Source organism: Syngnathus floridae, chromosome 11, assembly GCF_059516105.1.
Source record: "Syngnathus floridae isolate MCC-2025c chromosome 11, RoL_Sflo_1.0, whole genome shotgun sequence".
Lineage (NCBI taxonomy): Eukaryota > Metazoa > Chordata > Actinopteri > Syngnathiformes > Syngnathidae > Syngnathus > Syngnathus floridae.
The window spans coordinates 8619175-8640841 of NC_142423.1; the positions used below are offsets into that span (position 1 = coordinate 8619175).

Here is a 21667-nt window from a genome sequence, read left to right on the forward strand (position 1 = left end):
TATTTGCCCTCTTCACCCAAGCATTAAGTCTAGCAATACAGTCATAAAGGTAAATATGATCATCTGCTCCTACTTTGCTTCACTTCATTTCACCCAGGGTCAAATTTCTACCAAGCTTTCTAAACTAAAAAAAAAAAAAAAAAAAAAAGAAAATGTTAAAGTGCAAAAAAAAAAAAGTTAATCCATAGGAAATAATCCAATTTAAAATATTATTATGATTAAATAAACACAGGCAATTTTGCATTTATTATGATTCTGTTGCCTTGAGATAAGAGTTTAACTCATTCCTCATTCACGCTTGTACCTCAAAACACTCCTATCTCAAATTGTCTTTCCCGTATTGGAATGAATTAAAAACCTCACTTTGCTCTTCTTGAGCCTCATTCCATTTTAAGGCAACCTTCAAAGTTAAGCTTGGAACAAGGTCATTTTTACATTTTCAGTGTTGACCTTCACCCAAGTGTGGACTCGTCTCTCACCAGCTATAGGTCGGCCCAATCTTCAGCGTGTTGAATAAGAGGCGTCTTGTTCCTATCACAGTCTTTTTATTCCCCCTGTCCTGTCAATCTCATTCTTTTTGCTCATTACTCAAATATGGAGTGTGAAGGCACTCGTCTAAAGTCTCAGAGATTGAGGGAAGTTGAAGTTATTTCAGCAGTACATCTGTGTGTGTGTGTGTGTGTGTGTGTGTGCACAGTAAACAAGGCAGGGCTGAGGTCCATCTGCTGGATGTAATTATACACCTCAGGGCTTCTCTTACATCCGTGAATCTCATCCATCAGGTTAATCCTCGGGGGAACAAAAAGCCCTTTAGCATTTAGATTTATAATGTATAAAGTATATAGATCGTCTTATTTGGAGAACATTTAACAGATAAACACCCAGCATTCTTTTCGCGTCCCAGAGGCATATCCAATTTCAAATCAATTCAAGAATCGATGCTGCCTGTTTTTTACCCCTCTAATTTGACTTCTTGACCAAAGTGGTAAATTGTGCTAAATGCTAAACAACCTCCTTATTGCTAACAATAACAAATGGAAAAAAAAATACACTCATTTGTAAAATGGCAGAATCTTGCCACCAATCATTCTTGTAGCTCTTAAATAATGCCATGCATGGATGCTTGAAAAATCTGATTGAAAAGAATAAAGTATTTGGAATTCATTACTTGCCACTATTCCAAATTGAATAAATGTTTTATTATTTTGCTGGCCTTATTGTTTCATTGACTTATGGAACACTGTTACGGTGCGGCTGAGTAGTTTTAGTCACCTCCTTTGCGGCGTTAGAATGAAAATTGAGCTCAGTAAACCATCAATGCAGAGAGATTTGTGGTTTGTGCCCTCGGGTTAGTACCTTTCGGGCCACGTTTCTCCCTGGAGAGATGCTCGGATATCAATTGGCCACAGAGTCTGTGGGTACTTTATCTACTGGAGGCAGAAATGCAGAAGCAGATCTTAAAAAAAAGTACTCGGATTGTTTAGTTACGCACAAAAGTGGAATGATAAAATGGGGATTATTTTAATTGCTCTCAAAATAATCGACTGCATGTGTGAGTATGACTACGCTGGGGCGGGCGAGGGGGGGGATCTGCCAAATTTGATCTATTAAAGGCTTTGCTAAAATGTTACCCCATTAATTCTGACTGCGCTATATAATAAGTGCAAAGAATGAATTGTTATATCCTGCAGAAGGCTTTAACAGGGGCAGCTGTGGAACTGTTGCAGAGTGACTCACACTTCCATCAAGTGGCGAAAATGTGAGGAAAGATTTGGATTCAAAAGCCATTGTTCTCATTTTCATCCAGGCGAAGAGTCCTAAATGAACATTTGTGACAGCCAAATGCTCAAAGGAGATTGACTCGAAATCAACATTCCCGGTGCGCCTTTGACTTGATGACAAGTGTGCGCCCCGCCTGCACACTCACAGCCGAGCGGCTTGCTGTGAAAAGCTCGCTGTGATCCCTTGTTTGTTCAGAGATGAAGGCTATGGATATGACTCCACATACTTGACTGGCTGCGGGTCATCGGGTGGTCTCTCAGACTGCTGCCGCCGTCCGTGTTTATTCCGCAGAGAGAAAAGAAAACGAGTGGGGAAAGAGATATTGGGTGAAAGCAAAGAAATGGCAGATTAGAAGTGGATGACTAAACAGAGCAGGAAAGTGGTGTGGAAATTTAGGAGCGCGGATAATCGCAAGAGGTGACAGGGTGATAATTGTACAAATAAGAATCATTTAATCAATGATGTGCCTCAGGGGTTGTCAAACTTTTTGGGTCGAGGAACACCTTAAGCGCCATGACAAAGCGTGTACTAGAGAAATGCCGATTGATTTTGAAATACAATATATTTGATGCCATTTATGCTCTAAGATCAGTTATTGATACTTTGGTAAATAAGTTCATTTTATTTACAATATAATTTTATTTGAATAATAAGCCAATTAATCGGTTCTGCCATTTTCATTTAAATTTTGGAATCAGCATTGAATTTAAAATAACAACAACAACAAATGAGTGAATCGCCATTGTGCTGCTTTGTGTTCAATTAAACAGGTCCAGATTTCACACTTTATAAATTGAGGCCAGATCATTTCAGTATTGCTATTTTTTTTTTGGGTTCGGTGTTATAATCCTTTGAAGCTATGGCTCAATAAACGTTGGGAAACATTAGCATGCCTTTAAAGTAAAATAATCCATTCACAATGTTTCTAAAATTATTTTATTAAAACCATTAAAAGTATTCAAATACTATACACAGTACTAAGAGTTTTGTGTGAATGTGCATGTCTGTGCATGAGTAAAAAACCTAAAATAAACAGTGGCCATTATAAATGACAGCCACAAATAACACTACATATACACAAACACAGTTCGACTTAAATAGGACTGGATCCCTCAGTTCCTCCTAAATTTGAATTATTCAGCTTATCAATGTCTTAAGGGGCAAGTATATGCTTCCAACTTTGAAGGAACAACTTGGGAAAGGCTCTTTTTTTTTAGCACCAGCGCAGAAAGCAACATCAATAAAGTTTGAAGAGTTTGAAGTGGAACATCTCTTCTGACAAACATTGCAACAGAAATCATTAGCCAAGTAAGCTCCTCTCTTGGATCCGTCAATGACCTCTGACCTCACTAATGTTCCCACAAAAGACGAAAAATAATGACTCGATGACCCTAATACTTGCTTGGCTGTGTGGAAATCATTCAAGTAAAATTTATTTTGGTCAACAAAAAGCAGCACTGAAAAAATGGCTGGGGAGAGTCTATTTGCAGGATGTGCAGTGCAAGGTGAGAAGCGGCCAAATAATATCAAAATATAATAAATTGTGAAAAAAAAAAACATTAATACATGAAGATATTTATTCAATATTTGTGCCTCCGGCAGAAGAGTGGGCTTGTGACTGAGGGTCATCAAAAAAGTGAAAAAGTTCAGCATGTCCTGAGAATCAAACGAACTTTGTTGTGTTTATTTTCAGATGAACCTTTGACACAACAAAGGTTCTGCTGTACGAATTTTTAAACCTGCTCAGTCAACTTTTACTCCTCGCCACTAACAACACCCAAAAACTGTGGGACGGGATCAAGGCTCACCTGGCTCGAGCCTTTCTTAAATTGCTCTCCTTCCTGCTCATTCCGTTCCAAGTCCATCTCCTTGAGGGATCGCTCCCTGGAAGTTTCCCCTCCGGGATTTGCGTTCTCGCGGTCCTGGACGGATTCAGAGCGGGCCGAGGACACGGCCGGTGACGTCTCTCGGCTGTCTGACAAGAGAATCCCACTCCCTGAGCTGTATTCGCTGTTTGAGTCTGCACCTAGAAAGCGGCCATCGAAAAGAAGAGGAGGAGATGGGACAGATGGTGAGAGCACTTCTGTAAACAAGCATGAGGAAAGCAGGGCTTCCCAAATAATCGGAGAGATTCAGACCAAATCTGCCGGCTCTAATTTGAGCTGCAATGCACCTATATTAAAAACATTGATTGCAGTTATGTACTATTGCACACTTGTTCGTGCAGCTGTAAATATAACTTCTGGTTAGATGACGACTGTATTTTATTGGCTGTGTACAAAAATAATAAAGTGCATTCTCGACTCAAATCTTTTTTTTTTCCCTTTATGTCTCATTAAACTAGAAGAACTCGAGCTGGTGAAAATAATAAACTGTCAATAGTAAATTCACATTTTAGCATAAAAACAATCAAAAGTGCAGATGGCAAAAATATTAGCATCACATTGAATAGAAACACAATATGAGATTAAAACGGATAGTTTGCGAGTTGCAATTTTATGAAAGTCATATTCAGGGAGTAAAGTGAGAATTTTAGTGAAATAAATTACCAGATAAAATCTAACGAATAATTTTAATCAATATTACTCGCATTAATTTAATAAGTAATAATTGGGGAGGAAAATTCAGTGAATATCACAATTTGTAATGTTTAAAAAGTTATAATAATCCAAAGAGTCAACCAAATATTTACTGCCTTTGAGCATTTTCTTCTAACTCTGGGCTGATAATAGATGCTCGCCTCATCACAACCCCCTGACCCCCGCCTTCGATTGTAATCTCCAAGAAAATTGTGTGCGGCATCATATTGGATGTGGCCTGGGTGACCAGTAGCAAATAATACTAATACTAATGCTAAGACTGGATACGGGGGGTTTTGAGCACAAGGCGGCTGTGGGGGTGTTGAACTTTTTCCAAACAAGACAATCACCAAAATAACAAAACTATTTTCATAAATTGTCCACAACTGAAAATATGCATTCCAAGGCAATATTATTCCTTTCACTGTGACATTTCCTATTGCCTCTTGGCATAACGAGGGAGGTCAATATTTGCATTCTTTTTTTTTTTTTTTTTTTTTTTACACATCGAGACTTTCTACTTCACCAAATATCTTCTTTCCTTTCAAGAGAAGTTTATTGTATCAATACAACCTTGTTATCGTCTCAGATTTTCAATTTGCCCTTTGCAGGTTAATAGGATCAATTTTATACCTGCGTGTACCAGTCTGCTGCCCTTTTTGGCCTTTTGTGTAACAGTGAGTGTTCTCGCAACACTTTTCTCAAATCAATATGTCTAACTAAGCAACAAGCCTGTCATTAGCGGACGACTCAATGAGGAATATAAACACACAGTCTGAACGAACCTTTTGCGTAAACCTTTAGCCACCGCACTGTAAGGAAAATAATTCTTTTTGAGTGAGGACTGAACCGAAAGGGGCAGATGATGTCTTCACACTTGTGATGTACTTTTACAAACTTCTATTAAAAGAAACAATTATGCAATTTTCAATTGGTCCCAGGGATTTGACTGTACTGTTATTGAGTCGCTTCACAATCCCGCCTTGGCAAAGTGACGTTATTTAAGCTACAAATATATAATTTCATGCCTGCAGGTCACTCGGTTTCATATCAACATTGTCCGTGTAAATGGCACTGGTGCATTGTTAAATGCCATCACATGACAGAGACAGTATAATATTAAAGCAGGGAGCATATAGCTTTGAAAATGCCTCCATATTGACAGAGAATATTAGACTAGGGCCAAACTGGAGTGAAAAAGGAGGAAAAATTTTTGGGAGGAAAAATAAAGTGCAAGAATGCTTCATATTTTTGGGTGTGGAAATTCAGTATTTTCTGACGGCATTTTTTCCAACTGTATCTGAGATGCGTAGTCAAGACGATTCGTAAGGTGCTGTCTAACAATACGAGAGATTTGATTGCCCCCCGAGACAGAATTGGCATGTGGAGGCAGGGCAGAGTGTGGGCAGGTTGGACGGGTCAGTGGACCGGCCAAGTTTCCAGTGCGTGACTCGACTGAGTAGATCACACAGCGTGACAGGAGCACGACTACCTGTCACATTATTATCCCGAGTCGTGGGGCCCAAACGTCACCTCCACTCAGCGCACATCAGACATGAAGAACTGTGATTTTGTGAGGGCGGGAGACTAACGGGCAACATCTAGTGCAGAAATGATGTAAATGTGCAGCTTTGAATGCACCTCAAGTGGTTCATTTTGTGACTGACCATAATTTAAGAGTTCTGAAACAGTTAGCAAATATTGAAAGAATGTAATTTGGAGTGTTTTGCTTGTTCTTGGTCTTTTATGTCCAGCAACATGTATTTGTCATTAAAGCTCAATTTGCCAGGCATAAAAAAAATTCAAACTGTGACTTAAAAATACATTATTATAATTATAATTATCATTTCTATTTATTTATTTATTTATTTGTTTTAATTTAATTTAATTCATTTAATTCATTTAATTTAATTCATTTAATTTAATTCATTTAATTCAATTTAATTGACTTTTATTTTATTTTATTTTATATACCTAAGCTGTAATAAAGATTGTTCTGTTCCCACCAGACAGGGATTTTTTGCACATTGCATAATAGGATGGGCTTCATACAAGCAGCCACTGTGGTAAACACTCCCTAAGAAAGAAATACGGTAAATCTCACGAGGATAAATTAGTGTCGAGTGGAATAGCGTTAAAAGACTGCCGCATCTTTTACAGTGAAAGCAACTTTTCCAGATGGCATCCCGTCTTGCTGTTGACAGCACCAGGGTGAGTGGCACAACACGTTCATCGGCGGCTGCTGTGTTTGGTCTTTTCATTAACACCTAAAAAGGTGCAACTCACGCACACACTGCTGTGCGCTCTTCATAAGCAAAATAGTCGCGTAAACAATGTCCAAAAGGTCATCTATCGCGACGAAATGTAATACTAATCATGTTAGAATGTAATAGTTGTCATGTTTCACAGAGAAAAGAATGTATATTTGTCTTCATGCACCGTGGAAAAACACATTCAAGTGTGACTGGAAATACCTGAAATTTCCGAGTCGGATTCTTCTTGTTCCGAAGAAAGCCTCCTTTCCGCTAGACGGGCTTCCGGAACGTAGAAGTCTCCCTGTCGAGCCAGCGGAGCCATGAAGTGGATCAGATCCTCACTGTAGATCTCGAGGAAAGGATGTGCACAAAGTTTTCTATCCTGGAACAATATTACAATAAAGTTCGTGAACTCAGCAGGTACAATCCAAGTCAACAACTTTTTTTTTCTTTTTCTAAACCATTGGATGTCATCACACTACCCCAAGGCACAATTAATGCTATCCGTGGCAGGTTTCTCGAAACAAGATCTGTTTCTGAAGTGTGAGCATGCAAAACTGTTAATCCAACTCAGAAGGTGTTGGAATGAGTTTCTGTATAACACCTGTACACAAGAGCAGACATGTCTATAATATAACAATATTGGCGTCAATCAAGCAGAGGCTCACATAACGAACACCACTTGACGTCTGACTGCTCATTAACCTTTCATATGCCGCATTTTTGTTATTTCCATACTTTTGGCGGAAGCTAAACATCTGACAGGGTGCAGCTGGATAACATTTGAAAGAAGATTTGAAGGTCAACATGCTCTAATGAGAATGTGGTCGGAAATCTTGCAAAACACACAACTTTTCTTTATTAACATTTAACATTAACATTTATTGATGACCACGAAATGATTTTTGTTTTCTATAGTTGTGTATGAATATTTACGAAATTCAGTTTTTATTGTTCATTAGTTAACTTTAGTGCTTACTATTAAAATTTGATCACGTTATGCAAAAAAACTTGAAATATTGTAATCCAAACTCGGAGGCATGAACATTTTTGAAATTAAGAGCTAGCTGTTGTGTAATTAATACTATGAAGGGCAACCAGTCAGGCACACAGTTTTGAAGTAACAAAATTGCTTAAATTAGTATGTTTAATCATGTGTTAATATGAATTTATTCTTCTATTTAGTCAAAAATATGATAATGACAACCCTTTATTGTTGCACTTTTGTTCAAATCTCAAGTATGGGCTTCCCTGCCATCGTCAGTTCTTCAGCATAAGTATTTGGAGGCATCAATAATTTTGCATGCCTTTTCAAGACATTCAACATTTGATATTCTTCGACAGCTTCTTGACAGAAACTGAGAGGGAAAAAAATGATCCTTTCAGATAGTCCACTTTGAATAAAGTGAAGACAGTAAGCTTATTCAAGAGTGGGACTCACAAACACACACTCGTGCACACCAAATAGTCTTACATCTGAATTCTTTTCCATCCCATCGTCGTTATCACCATCTGTCTCAGCGGTGACATGCCTCGCTCTACCATATGCAGCAACATCCATTTCACTGATTTCAACGTCAATTATCAATCCACTCCCCCCCAGAGGCTTGTGTATCCACATTATGTGTTGCATAATGCATACGGATGCGCTACCTGACAGACACAAGCCATCAGAAATTGTCAAATCAAAAATAAAAAGAATGCATTAATGCAGCGGGTTCCATTTTCATTCGTTATTTCTTTTCTTCTAAATAATGGAAGGTCAGAAGATTTGACGCGACACAAACGGAAGCAGGGCTTCGGAGTTCAAATGAACTGACAAGTATTAACATTTAAGAGAAGACCGCATTCTATTAAAAGACTTACATTGTCACCAATCAACCTCTTTGTCCTCTGCAAATGCGTCAATCGTTTTTACTTTTAAAGTTCAGGCTGAGAGCTTTGAGACCCATTTACAAAATAAAAAAAGTTTGCATTGCGAGCGAGTCTGATTTGTAAAGCAGTCAAGTTGATTTCATTTTGGATACATGAATTATTTAAGTATACTTTCATTATTAGTTGTAGATTTGTTTAGCATTTTATGCATTTCAACTTGATGGGGTTCCTTCAATAACAAAACCAGCTATATAATTTAACTTTTAATCAAAATAGCTTTGGTAAAGATTACATTTGACTATTTTCAGCAGCTGATGAACGTGACTGAGCAGGGGTGTATTAATAGAAATGCTAAGGTTTTGGTGCGATGAACCAAAAATAAATTGGAGTGCCCTTGTTTGTTGTTCTGACAGAACATGGCACCCAGTTCAACGTCATATTTCATGTGTTTTGAATCATTTTTGGAACACAGTGGTGATCAAAGGAAACTATGAACATCAAGCAGGAAACTGTTTTTTTTTTGTTGGATCAAATCTTTTTGGCGCTTTATATATTTGGAGGAAACTGTGAAAATTTATATTAGCTACAAAGTCTACTCACCACTATTGAAATGTCCAGGTTTTTGCAGATTAAAAATGAAGACCTAAACCTAAAAAAGAAATAGTTTAATAGTTCCAAATAATACGATTAAGCATGGTGGTGGCAGCATAATGCTTTAGGTTTTTTTTTTTGTTTTTTTTTACCTGAACAGAAGACCTTGGCCAAGGTCGAGGGAGTTATGAAAAGGTCTAAATAACTCCTTATTTGAGTATAAAATCTTCTTCTGATGAAAAAAAAAAGGCTGCAGGCTGTGCTGACCTTCAATTCTGAACATAACAACAGTAGAGATATATGAGGGTGTGTACACTTGTGCAACAAAATTATTACAGCTGTTTATATTTACCCTACATTCCCTCTTGAAGATTTTTTTTTTTTTAGTTGACCAGCTAATATGCCACATTAATGGCAGAAAAAGACTTGAAAGAAATGGTCTTGGTATTATCATTTTATACCGTAGAAAAAGTGATTTTGACACAGGTGTAGTTAAAAAACTGTATATTGAAGACCTGTGAAAGCCTGAGCTAAAAATACTTCATTTAGAACTTCTTGTTGATCCTCTGAATTCAACTGTTTGTAAATAACAACAGTGACAATGATTCCTTACCATCATCATCATCATTTGTGAAGGCCTAATCCTTGGAGCCTTGCTGCTCCGTTTCTATGCCACCTATGCCAGTGGAGGCTTAGGCCAAATGGGCAAAGGGCAAATAATAAGACCTACAGTCGAATCCCTGACACTCACACACACTGCATTGTATGCTTGTATAATTGGGCAGGGGATTCTGGATAGTCTGCTATTGATTTTTGTTGTATTTTCTCCATACACTGCAGAATCAGGACCACTGGGACCTGTGCAAGCACTTAAAGGCGGTAAAGACGATCAGGGTCAAGGGAAGGTCATTTATTATTCCCACATAGGATTTACAGTATTAGAACAGACTGTCATTTTCTAAAGTGTGAAAAGTGTTAAACTGCATATGAGAAATCACCCAGGCCAACAAGACGCATGAGAATATCCATCTCTGCTGTGTACAAGTGTATCCTTTTTCAATCTATCAACGCTTCAGTTGTAATAAACAAATTTGTCATGGTGCAAAAAATAACATTTTTTTTTTTGTAACCCAGCATCTTTTTTTGTGCAAGACTCCAAGAATTAAACGTTGCTTATTTACAGCCGATCTGCAGCAGATCCTGAGGGACCTGCTGACCGTTAGACGGTCAACAAGAGGAAGAGGATGTGCAAGTGTTTTCTCTTTCAGGTCCTTCGCCCGGGGGGACTGCATCTGCTTGGGATCCTACAGTGAGTGCGTCACACACCCTTGGATAAATAAATGAAACACTGCGGTGTATTTTTAGGGCTCTAAAACAAGATAATTCTGATCTCCCTTGGTAAAACATGCCTATACACTTAGCCTTTACCGTACATTATGACTTGACAGTTCTTTTCCTAGAAAGACAAGTAAATGTATAATCCAGGTATTAAACTAAAGGAAGAAAGCGTGCTGTCACATACTATAGCTTAGATTGATAGTGACTCGGATGGTCATCCACTGTATGAATATAAGATTAGAAGCACTATTTAGTAAAATGTTACGATCCTCTACAGTGCTGACTTGAGTAACCCAAATCATCCTTCCCCATTGCAATGAATAGAAATGCAATTAATCCGTTACTACAATCTTTGGAGGTTGATATTCTCTTTATGTACATGTCCATAGAAATGCAAATACAAAGTAGAAACATTCTGTAGTTTGTCTCATCCAAGAGATGAGACTATCTTTGATTCCTATGGTCTACATTTCATCCAAAAGCCCTAAAGGTGCATAAGTCAATTCTGAAGACATAATGAGTGACAACGCCAGAACGAACAATGTCACTCAAGCAGCAATTTTCACTTCAGTGATGTGTTCAGCCATGACAATATGAAAAAGGACAGCCTGAAAGTCAGTGACCTGAATAAAGCAGCTAATTCCTTAAAGCCTCCTTTTTATCTAACCATTTTCTTAAAGCCCCCCTTCTCCCCCCCAAAGTCCCAGACCCCTTCACCTATCACCAGCACTTATATTTCAATGTTTGAAAATTGCCTTTTCAAATGCTATTCACAAAACCCCTAGCCCCGCACAGTAAAAACCAAAATCTAATGTACGATAGCATCTTTTAAAAGGGCTTTTAAAAACATATTTGACTTGACTAATAATAACAAACCCTCTTAAATTGCAATCATACGCCACATACAACATGATCTTAATTCAGAGCGACAGGCTAAGTTTGAATCGGATCAATCAAATGCAGATGTGACATTTAACACCAACAGTAGAATCCCAGAGGCCTGGAGATAAAAGTCATGTTTGAACGGGCAAACTCTGTAGAGTCTCCGATGGGAAACGTTCGCTCGCAGGCACGTGATGCAACACTCGCTATAAAAGCGTGAACGCTAATTTCTTGACGTGAAAATATGAAACCTGAGGAGATTACGGCAATACCGGATGGCAGGAATGCGGAATTGTTCATTTTAAATCGGTCAAAAATGTTCATTTTTTGATTCATAATCAACTTAAACTGTTTTTTTTTTCTTTCAGAAAATCAGCTGGACACTTCATACACACACTGGAAAATGAATTTTGGCGTACTGCTTTAAAAGTGTTTCGAAATACACTCACATAGGCATCGCATCTTTGTCCAGAGGACAAAACCCTGTGACCTTCTCTTGACCTTTCCAAATTTACATCATAGCCAAATGTCGGCATGTTTCATAAGCCCCGAGGACAAGCAGATGTGCCGTGGTTTGCACTACTCTGGTCCACCATAGTGGCAAGACTAACAGAAAATTGCAAGAGGCAGCATTTTGTGAAGGTTCATGAGCATGTTGCCATGTGTGCAGCTTGCTAAAAATAAGCACATGATCGAGGAACAAAGGTAAACTTGCTTTATATTCAGCACAGAGGCTCAGTGGTGGCAATCAACTTTAGTGCCCTGAAGCAAACAAATGTTCCATAGTCTGTCTTTCTCAAACCTTTAGATCTGCGTGAATGTCAGCAATATTATCATCCCATTCCAGTCCTCACTACAGGTCCGAACGCCCGGCCGGCTGCCGCGCACCAATCAAATCTCAAGATGTTGCCGCATCTGTGATGAAGCTCACCACTTGAGGGCCAAGGCACAGAAGAAAGACTGATCGATGGTCTGACTAGGCAAATATCAGGCCAGACCACAGGGCGGCAAAACAAAGTGTCAGCGACAGCGAGAAATCATCCTGCCGTGGAAAGCTAGATCTGCTAAATGCTGATGAGCTGCTTTGAAAAGGTCTCACCATTGGGGATAGTCAATGTGTCGCGCATGCTTTATTCAAGAAAAACCAGCTCAAGAAGGACGGTGTTGTTTAATATCGTACCTGAAGCTATGGGGGAAGACTGCAAAGCGTGAAAGATTGTTTTTGGGAATGGCAAGAGTCTGATGGACATTTCGGGTTTAGTTCCCCTTGAAATGGAGTAGGCAGGCACCTGCCATGTTTTAAAGTGTCTCCGATTAGCCCAAATAAAGTTCATCTGTTTTACTCACAGCACAAACCATAATCCTCAGACAGCCTCCACAACTCCAGCTCATCGCAACATAGAAGTCTAAACAAACATTTTGACGGTTTTGTTTCATTGAAAGGAAACAATTGCACTCCAAAAGGACCTCTTTCAAAACACCTCAAAATACTCACCGGGTGTGTGGGAGAAGTGTCAAGGTGCATTCAGGGTGATGCAACAGAATCAAACATGGGTATTGCAAGAACTGAATTTCAATGCATATTTCCCTCACAAAATCGACGTGTGCCGCCGTTTCAAAAAATTTTCAGAAGGGTTTGAGACCTCATTATTATGTCCCCGGTGAACTTCAAGTTAGGAAAACTGAGCTGTATTTCAATAACAAAACATCACGGTGCCGTTCCACTGGAGACTCCAAATGTGCAGTACAGTTAAAGAAGAAAGTGGTGAAAATCCTTCAAGATTGTAACATCACTAGAGCTCAAGCATTTATATTTTCTAATCAGAATTGACTCGTGTTATACTGATAAATTAAAAAAAAAAAAAAGATGCATGGAGAAACTACAACCTATATTTAGTAGAAATGTCATTTGTAAAATCACTTGCATGACTTTACTCAAATTTTATATAATATTATGATGGCTAATGTTCAATCCCAGCAACAAGTGAATTTCCATAATTTCTTATATGGGAATTTAGTTTTACAAATCACAGATTGTGTCACTGAGCATCACTGGGGCAACTCCAGCCAGTAAATGAGTCACGCACAAAATCTAAGATAGACTCAAACAAACAGCTGAGCTACGCGAGGGGAGGCAAAGATAAAACCGGGATGTAATTAAGTGAAGAAGACCGATGGTCGGTTAGATCATCGACTGTGTACGTTGACCTCTTAGACCGTCTAAGTGTCGCTGGAGGGCGTCCAAACAGATGGCAGAGGCAGCCAGACAGGACCCGGGCCAGCGTTTCTCCGACAGAAGCGACGCTACTCAAGACAACCTGTGGTGCTGCCACCTGTTTCCAGCACACTGCAAAATTAAACAATCGCCAGATTGGCCACACAAGTCGGCACATCCCGATGATTCATTGACACGAAATCCATCAAACATCGCCTAGTAAGGCCCCTTCATGGTAAGAATGTTCACCGCTGGCTGACTCAGGTTGCTATGCTACCTAAATAATAACTTCAAAACTCCCGGAGCTGCTTTAAAAAAGAACATTCAAATATCATATCGGAAAACAATATTCTTGCAGCTTGGACTTGAGAGCTGCAGCATAAATATTGGGAGGTGAGTAGTAGACTTTTCTGACTTTCACAAATCTGTGTTGTGATTGCAGAGACCAGTTGTGATAACTTTACAGTCTCAAGGAACCTAGAGGGTACAGGGAAAGATTGAATAATCTCACATTCCACTTTAACTCAAGTTTGGCAATGTTGCAAATAATTTTTGATTCAACAGAATGACTTGCATTTTTTTTTCGTGGAACTTTTTCCTAACCGCACACTCATATTCAGGATCACATTTTGTTGAGCAAGCCTGAGGTTACAGCAATATTTCTGAAACCACAGAAGGCGGACTGAGTTACGGATGGGCGTAAAAAGCAAAATACCTTGATGTAGCTTTCTAGCCGTGGATAGACTCTTTTTACTCCCAGGAGGATGGAGAAAATGGTCCTGTGGGGGAATGAGGTAGTGACCACGTGTGTGACTTCAGGAAAAGAGAAAACTTTGAAGCCACATGTCTCGTAGCGCTTCAGAAGCTCTTTGTCGGCCTTGTCCTCCCCTTCGCTGACAATACTGCCGATAGCACAGCGGCACTGAGGTCCGGGCACCTTTGAAGAAAAGAAAGATACGCAAAGGATCATTGAAAGAGAATGTGCACAGGCAGCGTGTATTTTGAGAGGAGTTGCCTTGCTGACAATAAAAGTATTTTAGATGAATTTTTAAAGAGAAAACATGCTCATTAACACGAGCTCTAATTGCAGTATTTAACGTTCTGAATCTTCGGAGCACCCTGGTGGCAATTAAATAGAGGAGGATGGAGAAGGGGGAAAAAAAAAGATGCTCTAAACAAATGAACCCACTTGGGACATCCAAGCATGCCGAGTGCCACTAGAAGCAGAGAATAAAAAAATGATAACCCATCACATTTATGTTCTTTATCTACTGCCATCATGTGAATTTTTAACAGTGCTGAGAAGAAATGTTCTGTATGTTGCATTGCCATACAGGAGATATAAATAGTGATAATTTAACAGAACAAGAACAGTTTTGGAGCAGCAGCTATCAAATATTTCTGGAATCAATTATTTGACTGATTATCACAATGATGAATTGAGTGACCAGATAATAATTTATTTTGCATCTTTAAATATGTGCTGGGTCATCATCTTCGCATTCTGCAGTATACTATCTGTAACTTTGAGTGTGTGTGGCTTGAAAAGTAAAGTCTAGCCTGCTAAGTGACGTGGGATTCACTGAGTAAAAGTGTAGTTAGCTGTTGTGACCTCGTGCTAGCTAATCGTTAGCAAGTGTGGTGTGGCTTTTTAGTGGAAACATCCAAATTGAAAAATTGTGGAGGAGCATTTAAGGTGTGTCAATAAATCTCAATTGAATGAGGGATGATGCAACATCTAATCATTGTTCCGAATCAATACAAGCGATTGTATGTCGCAAGACGCAAGAGTTTCTTCCTAAACTTAGGAGTGATGTGTCACATTGTGAAATATTGAGATTGGTTGTATCAATGTGCTCCATATTCTGCTCACAAATGATCCGACCCTGCATGCACATTCTTGACATTGTGGAGGGATCTTTTGGGAATTCACAATGGGAGCTCCCAGCCAACTTTTTTTTTATCGATAACCGCGTGACTTCATGCAGAGAATCCAGAAAAAACAAAAGCCTCTTGTTTTGCTTCTCTGCATGTACTGCACCTAAACCAAAGACCATATGTGTGGATTTAGCCAGGTTACAAATGGAATTCTGCTTAATACACTGTGTAAAAACATATCAAATAGATTGTATTTAAATAATAATATTTTAGTGGTACTTTTATATGACAGCCAGGGAAATCGACTTCCCCAGTAGACATTTTAGTTTTATTTGCTTTGTTATGGGACATTTCAATCTTTGCTAAGTTTTCTAAAGATAAAAAAGAAAAAAAGAAAACACTGGCTACAGAAAATGTATTACGTTACTAATCCCAAACTACAAATATTGTCACAATATTATATTGAAACAATTTTCCCCCTGCCTATAATATATCATGTTTGGCAGGTAACAGTTGTGTTGATTTGTCTGAGGTATTTTACCCCGAGGCAGAGCCTCCTTTTTAACCTACGAGAATTTGCACCAAAAAAAAAGGCATGCATGCTATGTTGATGAAAATCTGATACTACCTTGCCTTGTGATCAATTACATATTTCTACAAATGTATTCACAGTCAAAATTATTTAACTTTATCCACAAGGTCCCCTGCATTTCAGAAGATGCAAATAGTTGGATTCTTCAATCTTATTGAAATTTAAAGACATTATTGTAAGTCACATTTTTACTTTTTCTCCTGAAGTAAGTATAAATAATTACGGCTCAATCACATTATAGTGAGTTATAATTAAGACCGGTTGGGGGTACCCGGCCTCTGTCCTAAAAGTCAGCTGGGACCCTGAACAAGATAAAACGACAATGGATAAAACTTACTATTGTTCTGCTCACACACAAAAAAAATCAAGAGAGGACAAATTACTATTAATCCGATGTATTCCAGTGGGATGGAATTAAAATTTTAGGTTGAGTGAGGCAATAGAAGGAAGGGAAAAAAAACATCCAACTATTCACTGGCATATAAAGTAGTTTCACATGGACTTTCTGTCATGGAAAGCATTAGCGAGATTGTCGACTATTTCATCAGCCTTCACAACGGATACCAGCTGCGCCAATTCTCATCCCCCAACCAACTCGTCCTTCTCAACTTCCATCATGCTATGACCTCGGCGTGGCTTGCTGCAACTTTCAAACGTGTCGTCTCACCGACAGCCATTTTAATGAAAGGACTGTATGTCAAAATTGTGGCCTTGACTGCTTATGAAAACGTGGATAGGATGTAAACATCTTCGCAGAGGATGAAGTAAGCCACGGGGCAGTGAAGAGGCCACATTGGGTCAGAGAAACACCGCATGAAGAGTTGTCAAGGAGGAGGAATTCTTGAGCAAAGCCCGGAATATGTGAGTGCTTTTTTTTAGGGAACAAAAAGAGCCACTCCAGCCCTGCATCCATGGCAACCATCACAGGACCAACTTAAGTCCTTGTTGAGGTCCTTAGTTTCCCCGGAGGAAATCATTAACAGTGGTAAACGTGAGAAAGAGGAAAAAGAAGAACAAGTCGGGATGAGAGCAGTCATGGAGACACTACTTCTCTGTCAGCTGCACCTTTTGAAAAAAAAATCTTCTCACCGCAATCATCAATAGCAAGTGCCTCCCTGGTTAGACATTAAATAGGAGTCCTCCTATTTGAGAGCGCTCTCTGAGGTTCCTGTCTAGGACTGAAAGCATCCAGCGGCTTGGACACTAATGAGCTGAGATCATTATACCAATTATTTGAACTTGAATCAGGAGTTGGCTGAGACTGTGCAGTGCCAGCACCCAGTGCTACCCTAATTGTCAGCTTTTGAAAAGAAGATTTAAGACGGAAAGAGGAGGACTCTGTCTGAGCCCTTTTAAAGCTGCCGCAACTATTAAAAGACAACTCAGATCATATACTGTAGTAGGCAACAATGACATGATGAGCAATTACAATGACAACGGAAAACAAAACGTGTTTTTAATCCAATTAATCAACAAAATAATTGAAAGATTAATTGCTCATAAAATAATCATTAATTGGAATCCTAAATTAAATACTGTATAGACATTTAAACGACACAGATATTGTCACAATCATGCTGGTGTACGCGCCCTGACCACTAGAGGGCAGTACTTTCGCCTTATGAGTACCACTAATATTAGTCTTTCTTCATCTTCACAGAGGATAAAAAATAAATGCCTGTGGTATTATTTGCATAGATGCATTACTCAGGTTGTGTTCTGATATGCGATGCTTAAAGGGTTATTTTACAGACAAAATATGTAATTCTGTTTCCTTTTTAGACCGATTGACAGTAGTCTTCAAATGAATGTGGAAACAGTCTTGTAAAATGTTGATCTTTACATCAGGATGGAACATCCTTGACATTAATATTCAGAATCTGTCTGCCATTTACCATTACAAGGTAAGGGTGTTTCTACATTTTTAATTCTGTTTGGATTAAGCCTACTGAAAAATAAAGAACGTCTGGTGGACTCAGGTGGAAAGACGCACCACATGAGTTGGAAGACTGCAGAGCGTGTGCAGGATAAAGTATGAGGAGTGGTTACAGACATTATTGCCTGCTATGGACAGCCTCCAATATGTTTGGATAAGCTCTCATGAACAGAAGGTCGGAAAACATCTCAAACAATTCCACCCCACTGAATTTTAGATGCAGTGGTCCAGGCGAAGGAAGGCCTACTTTTTTACGACACATGCAAAATTATCATTTGGATGCTTCAGACAACCTCTTTTGGGAGCAACGGAAAGTACCAAGTGACCTGACATAGTTTTAAAATGTCTCTTGCGTTGTAGTTCATAATATTCCTAATTATAATAATGACATTGCTTTAGGCAGCACAACAAAACAAACGGAAAATCATGAGTGAGGGTCATTATTAATATTGATTGTCTCTTCAGCAATTTTAATGCATACTGAGGTTTAACCCCACGCCCAGACAGCCTAAACTGCAGCATATATTTGGTTAGAATCGGAATCTGAAAAAAAACCTGTACAGATATGCTTCAGCAAAACTCAAATAAAAGCACATTCTCAAACTGTTAATCCAGTTTATTATGTCTAGATGTGTTTTTCATACTAATTTTGTCATGCACCAACTCCAATATATTGTGGTTATGTAAAAAATACTGTAGTTGAAAAGTATTGTAATGTTCAGTATATCTAGAGAAGTGTGTTGACGCCATCTACCGTCCAAATCCACGCATTGTCTCTCTTTTATTCACTGAACTGTAACAAGAGGTTAAGTGAAGTGCTGCAAAGTTGTACAAATATGCATCTTTTCCCCCCCTCATAGCTGGTGCGTGTTTTGCTTACCTTTTTGGGATCATCATAGAATATTCCGATACAAGAAAGTTTAGGCCCGATACTGTTGGCTTCTTGAAACTGTTTTGCACATTTTTTATACGATCCTTCCTTAAACTTGTAGACGAACGTCACCCTTTTTATAGGAGGAGACCCGGTAAAGATGATAATATCCGACAGGAGTCCAGAGTATAAAAAGTAACCTGCTAATAACAAAAGAGTGACGAACAGGCTAACAGCCACACACAGATTCATCCACTCTAACATAATGACAGGCAGGAATAATCTTTAACTGGCTTTTAAAATCGACTATTTTGGATCGTTGTATATTGGCAACTGGATCAACGCAGGGATTTTCATTCATCCTTTGAGGACTGAATTCATGATGCATAGCGATCGAACTAACCACCCACCTGGTTGCACGATGAATGAAACTTCCTGGAATGTACCATTAAAGCCAAGAGGGGCCCGAGGAATAGTTTTAAACACACTAGTTATTGACGAAAGCAAAACTAGCCCTCCAAATGAACTTCTTACTTATTCTTTTTTAAGTGAAAGTTAAAAATTAACATTAATGGTGCAACAGAGCCAGAAAGTATAAACGAGATAAACGGTGACTATTGCATTTCCTTGTTTGGCAAATCACTGTGCAAATAAACATTAAGAGGGCTGGACTAAAATTGCCAGCTGAACATAGCTTCACATAAAATTAAATAATAGAATTAATAAATGCTCCTTTAAAAAAAAAATCCGGGAAATAAATCGCTGCAAGAATATAACTGATAACTGTTTGATCAGATTTGAATAGCAAAATTGTCTTCTGTAATGACCTGCACACAATAATACAGTTAATGGGCATTTGTACCCCCCAAAAAGTGTCGACTCTTCCGCTGTATTTCCGGTTTCACACGGCTAGACACTAGCTTGACGCATAGCAAAACTCGACTCGTCCAACATGGCTGGTCAGGAGGATCCAGTGCAGAGAGAAATTCACCAAGACTGGGCCAACCGGGAGTATATCGAAGTAATCACGAGCAGCATCAAGAAAATTACTGACTTCCTTAACTCTTTTGGTAAGCATTCTCTTTCTTCGGTGTATGATTGAGGTTGGACTTTCTAGGCGTAGGCTAAGCTAGCTAGTGATGTCCTCCGTAGCCACTCCCATAGAGCATCGCTTTAGCTAGTCTATGTTGATTGTTGTCATTCTTTAAACGTGTCACGTTGATGTCAAGCTATATTAAAATATTATGTTGGCTAATAGTGGTGCTAATCGATATAGCACAAACGTGATTTTAACAATAGTAAGAGCCTGTTAGCACCACTCGGTCGCCACAGCTACCAAAATGCTCGTCTTGCGGTGCTTGGCAAATAGATCGAATGAACGTTACATAAAGGTCCGATCTTGATCTGTACAGTTGTCTAATGTGGTGGTGATGGTGAATGTATATTTGGAGTACGCTGATGAATATTCGTTTTTAATGTCTTCTTTAGACATGTCATGTCGATCTCGCTTGGCTACCCTCAATGAGAAGTTGACAGCCTTGGAGAGGAGAATCGAATACATTGAAGCAAGAGTAAGTATGACACGATGTGTTTGCAAACTCTAGCTTTACACTATTTATTACACGAGCGTAGTAACGGTACAAACTGAAAACAAACAGTATTTCAATTGCAAGAATAAAGTCATAATTCTAACAAGTGTATATCAAATTTTGTACATAAATGCAACAGCTACTTGTATTACATGAAAGACCAAAACGTCCATGAGGACAGCGTTTATTATTGAGATTGTATACAACCTTGTAATTTTAGTTTCTTTTTAGTGGTAGCAATATTCTTTTCAAATTTTTAAATGTGCCACACTGCCTCCAGACATATACTGTATTATCTGTCTGTTACAGGTGACAAAAGGTGAAACCTTGACTTAAACGACGTCATGGAAAATTGCAGCATCCTGATGCTATCCTTCCATTTCCTAGTGGCCCATTTTTTGTTTATTTTGAATTTGCGTGATTGATTCCACCCTCTTTTTTGATGCTCATTTTTAAATTGTATCACTAGTTTTGCTTGTTTTATATGATGCCACCATTGTGTGTAGTATACAGGAAATGGATGTCTGAGTGTGTGTTACTTCGGCATGGCATTTTTAAGAAACAAAATAATCATCAAAAACTTTGCTTTTAACATTTTGAGGAATTTAGTACTTGTGTGATAACAGCACAGAATTGATGAGTGGGGACCATCCTCTTGTGCCAAGTTAAACAAGTCTTGTTGTGTGGTCTTTAATAAGGACTGTGTGTTCTTTGCACTCTTTACTCATATGTCAAGGGTTACATACTGTAATAAAATGCAAGAAAATCCTTGTGGAAAATGAAACCTTTTTCTGTTTTGTCATGATTTTGTTCAAAACATTTACACAGAAACGAGGGATTCCCTTAGTTCACTGGATTTCATTTGCTCAGTTGCTGTAGAATACTGTTAATACAATAAACTGCAGCCAAGAATATGTGTTTAATAGCCATGAGGAAATTCATTGTTTGTGAAGAGTATTTTTTGCATGAAACATTAAATTGTTCCTTTTTTTCTGGTCTAATCAAGATCTAATTTGGAGGCCGCTATGAATGCAGAAAATATTAATTTATTAAATTATTTTTAAACAAATAATTATTTTTAAACAACCTCAAATGTAGCAGCGGTAGGAGAACAACAAAAGGTTATTTTATCAGAGTGCTTTGCACGGACAATTTTTCCCCGTTTTAATTCAACAGGAAATAGTCGTATCTCATTTGGGGCAATTTATGTCACTGTTTCTTGCTAGAGTAGCATCCAATGCTTCTTAAATATTAACTATAAACTGTATAATCACGTAATATAAA

At 38.6% G+C, this 21667-nt stretch overlaps 2 protein-coding genes across 2 annotated transcripts; one reads left to right on the forward strand and one right to left on the reverse strand.

Annotated features, from left to right (window-relative positions):
- Positions 1-2702: 2702 nt before the first annotated feature.
- tex264b (testis expressed 264, ER-phagy receptor b) lies at positions 2703-19198 on the reverse strand. The gene is made up of 4 exons (XM_088390218.1): positions 18804-19198; positions 14233-14454; positions 6836-6998; positions 2703-3808 (listed from the first exon to the last, which is right to left on the reverse strand). The coding sequence occupies exons 1-4, from the start codon at positions 19056-19058 to the stop codon at positions 3537-3539; spliced, it is 912 nt and encodes a 303-aa protein (XP_088246344.1). The 5' UTR covers positions 19059-19198; the 3' UTR covers positions 2703-3536.
- A 484-nt stretch (positions 19199-19682) lies between these two features.
- On the forward strand, positions 19683-21167 carry brk1 (BRICK1 subunit of SCAR/WAVE actin nucleating complex). The gene is made up of 3 exons (XM_088390219.1): positions 19683-19864; positions 20283-20365; positions 20693-21167. The coding sequence occupies exons 1-3, from the start codon at positions 19747-19749 to the stop codon at positions 20717-20719; spliced, it is 228 nt and encodes a 75-aa protein (XP_088246345.1). The 5' UTR covers positions 19683-19746; the 3' UTR covers positions 20720-21167.
- Positions 21168-21667: the final 500 nt, after the last annotated feature.

Excerpts from the sequence above, each read along its gene's own strand:
- tex264b (XM_088390218.1), bottom strand. The coding sequence starts at position 19,058 with ATGTTAGAGTGGATGAATCTGTGTGTGGCTGTTAGCCTGTTCGTCACT. Across the intron at positions 14,455-18,803 it reads TCTATGATGATCCCAAAAAG|GTGCCCGGACCTCAGTGCCG; the intron begins GTAAGCAAAACA and ends TTTTCTTCAAAG. Across the intron at positions 6,999-14,232 it reads GGCTAGAAAGCTACATCAAG|GATAGAAAACTTTGTGCACA; the intron begins GTATTTTGCTTT and ends ATATTGTTCCAG.
- brk1 (XM_088390219.1), top strand. The coding sequence starts at position 19,747 with ATGGCTGGTCAGGAGGATCCAGTGCAGAGAGAAATTCACCAAGACTGG. Across the intron at positions 19,865-20,282 it reads TGACTTCCTTAACTCTTTTG|ACATGTCATGTCGATCTCGC; the intron begins GTAAGCATTCTC and ends TGTCTTCTTTAG. Across the intron at positions 20,366-20,692 it reads TCGAATACATTGAAGCAAGA|GTGACAAAAGGTGAAACCTT; the intron begins GTAAGTATGACA and ends TGTCTGTTACAG.